General features: G+C 54.0%; 1 protein-coding gene across 1 annotated transcript; it reads right to left on the bottom strand.

The window, feature by feature from the left end:
* Positions 1–1,209: 1,209 nt before the first annotated feature.
* On the bottom strand, positions 1,210–2,331 carry VOLCADRAFT_101011 (uncharacterized protein; the record flags this gene model as incomplete). The annotated part of the gene is made up of 2 exons (XM_002959480.1): positions 1,210–1,536; positions 2,257–2,331. 2 exons carry the CDS (start codon positions 2,329–2,331, stop codon positions 1,210–1,212), a joined length of 402 nt encoding a protein of 133 aa, XP_002959526.1.
* Positions 2,332–3,360: the final 1,029 nt, after the last annotated feature.

The raw sequence follows: 3,360 nt of genomic DNA, 5'->3' as shown, positions 1-3,360 counted from the left end.
CAGGCCAAGCAAGGTAAGGCTTACTGTATACAGGCTCTTCACCAGTGAAAAATGGTTTATAGCGGCGTTTACTCGCCGTGCTTGGCCCTGCACATTACCACGCATAGCAATTGCGTCGACCAAGGTCCCGACCGCGGCCGCTCATCGTGCCGGTTTGCTGGCTTATCGATAAGAAGACCAGATTGCACAAAGGAGCCAGCCAGCCAGCCAGCCAGCCAGCCAGCCAGCACCAACCCCTGCACGCCAAACCGTGGCAGCCATAATGGTGGCCGAATTATTGCATTTATCTGCACTATTTGTTCCGAACCGTGCAATTGTGGAAACATTGGTATACCGGTACTGGGCGAGAGATAGAGAAATTGAGAGATTTCAGTTCAGCGGCAAGGATTCCCGCATGTTTGGGGAATGTATGTGCTAACGTAGCTGTGATAACTATCCGCGTACGTCTGCTGTTGATCGGTAACCGGAATGGTTCTCAACCTCAACCAGATATGATGGCATGTGTTCTTGCCGTGCCCTGCGTGTCATTTCTGTCAAGTACGGCAGGCAGCAACGATAGACCCCGATATGCCGTAGCCAGGTCCATGGTCAGCATCGCCGCAAATTCTGCCACGCCGTACAAGTTCTCAATCATGTTCAGAGGTCGGCAAATCGGTTTCTACGGCTGCGGGAGGGCATAATTTCGGTCAATAAACCTAAAAAAATTTTGGCGCCTTCCGGCGCCAAAAGAGACAGCATTTCAGGGCTCCACGTTCCGTACACATTGCAGGGGGGGCAAGGGTTCGTTGCCAAGCAAGTTCTTGCGCCATGAAGTTAGCATCGCCCCCGAGCTATTCATCGCCGACCGCATGCGGTTGAAGCGCGGGGCGTGAAGGATATTCTCGACCTTATCGGTGATATGCGTGTAAGGTGCATCCTAGTGGAGGACTTGTACTTGGCCATCGCCCCCTTCAACATTGCATCCTCCTTCTTCAAGGACCCGACATACTCAGCTTCACAAAAAGACCTTCGTTGAACTTAAGCCGGTGATGTTTGGTACTTTAAGCCAGTCCATGTATTCACAGATCGTTGGGAAGTGAGTGAAAGGCATGGCTTGGTACAGGACCATGTATGCGCCACAAAACAGAGCCAACAAGGGATTGTCGGCAACCTCGGTCATGGCCAGGTGCTTGTCAGTTTGCTGTTGCTGCTGATCCTGCGTGTACTGGACTACAGCCGCTTTGTGGGAGTAGGAGGCCTCGTGCCGGGTGTAAGCTGAGCAATCCCAGTTCGTGCGGGAAATGGTGGCGTTACTCTCCTTATGTGTGTCGCAAAAAAACAGATGACCGTCGTCGAGCCCTGAAGTGCATAGGCCCAGCTCTTGAAATCACCACCACAAGTGTCAGTCAGCCAAATAATGTCCTCGTTGGGATTACGAGGCCGCTCAAACCCCGGGGGGACACCAACGGCATCGATCTTATTGGTGGACTTGGTGCGCTTCCGTTGCAGGTTGGCGGTGGCATTGGGGGTGGCGGGGGGCAGGAGTGTTGCCGGCTGCTGTTCGTAGCGGTGGTGTTGGGGGTGGTGGGCAGGAGAGGTGCTGGCTGCTGACTGGGACCGGTGGAGGCAGTGTTGGCTTGAGTGTGCCTTTTCTTCTGTGGAGGAAGGGCCACGGTGCTGGCGTTTCCGGAGGTGGGAGGTGGTGGTGCTGGGAAAAGTAGACCTGGAGAGCTTCACTGGCGCTGCCCGATGGCCCAAGTAACGGCTCTTCCGCCTCAATATATGTTGCTGGGGGATCAGCAGTGGCTTTACGACCGGTCAGCATGCCGGCCAACGTGCGTTGTCGACCGCTGGAAATTTCTGCACGCGTTTCCTTCGTTCCCCGGCGAGATGCCGCGGTCAGCAGTTAAAAGTATGCTGAAAATACAAGCAATATGATGAAGATTATGCATAGGATAGGCCACATGGGACCAATATCTGGTATGCCAAAGTCCACAATTGACCAAGTCAAGTGCTGCGGCAGCTGCAAGTCATCGGTACAGACGCTAGAAATGTAATAATGTATCAGTGATAACCGTCACCGAATTGTGTAGAGGTGGTCGTGACATTCTTTTACAAAGTCAAACACAGAGTTCGAGTCCAGCGCGCGGCCCTACGGGCTGCAATAGAGGCTTCAATCACGTCTTTCGGTCGAATTTTGGTCATTTGGGTCCCGCAGCCGGGGCCTTAAGCCGAATTTCGGCTGCGGGTACTGTGTTACGGACCCGCAGGACCCACCGGATTTGCCGACCTCTGGTTGCTAATCGGCCGCGGAACCGCTTCAAGTGAGAAGGAATTCGGAACAGCTTCCATTGGGATAAGGGATTTGTGTTACATTTTAGTATGCCTTGTAGCAACGTTAAAATAGAACTCACCGCCACTCACTGTCGCTGAACTAGCTTTAGTTATCCTTGGCTGACGTCCAGCCGGGAATGGAGGCGGGTGGCCACCGTGAGGAGGAATTGGGCTCGCTTGGAGAGGTAAGATGGGAGGGAGGGTCGGGGCTGTTATATGTTTTATGTGGGGCATCAAAACACTGTCGTACTCCGATATGGCTATCGGAGTACGGCAGATTTGTTTGATGCAGGCAGGTAGTTGTGGGGCACATCTGTGCCAGGGTTGTTTTTCCTTGTGGATTCGTTACCCGTTGCCCTCTTCCTTGTTCCTGATGCTATGGAGGGTGGCTGGGGCTGGTTGGGGGAGGGGGGCGTGTGTGTTTCGCTGCCGTCATCGACGTGCCTGCCCTAATTGTCATGTTCCCATCCACGTCCTGCACGTGCCGCAGGCCTCGGAAGATGGGGCCGACGTCCAGCCGGGAATGGAGGTAAGATGGGAGGGAGGCTCGGGGCTCTTATGTGTTTTATGTGGGAACATCAAAACACTGTCGTACTCCGATATGGCTATTGGAGTACGGCATATTTGTTTGATGTAGGCAGGTAGTTGTGGGGCACAGCTGTGCCAGGGTTGTTTTTCTTTGTGGATTTGTTACCCGTTGCCCTCTTTCTTGTTCCTGATGCTATGGAGGGTGGCTGGGGCTGGTTGGGGGAGGGGGGCGTGTGTGTTTCGCTGCCGTCGTCGACGTGCCTGCCTTAATTGTCATGTTCCCATCCACGTCCTGCACGTGCCGCAGGCCTCGGAAGATGGGGCCGACGTCCAGCCGGGAATGGAGGTAAGACGGGAGGGAGGCTGGGGGCTCTTATGTGTTTTACGAGGGGCATCAAAACACTGTCGTACTCCGATATGGCTATCGGAGTACGGCAGATTTGTTTGATGTAGGCAGGTAGTTGTGGGGCACAGCTGTGCCAGGGTTGTTTTTCTTTGTGGATTTGTTACCCGTTGCCC

Source organism: Volvox carteri, assembly GCF_000143455.1.
Source record: "Volvox carteri f. nagariensis unplaced genomic scaffold VOLCAscaffold_285, whole genome shotgun sequence".
NCBI lineage: Eukaryota > Viridiplantae > Chlorophyta > Chlorophyceae > Chlamydomonadales > Volvocaceae > Volvox > Volvox carteri.
Note: the sequence above shows the minus strand (reverse complement) of the source record. Positions and strands in the feature narration are given on the sequence as shown.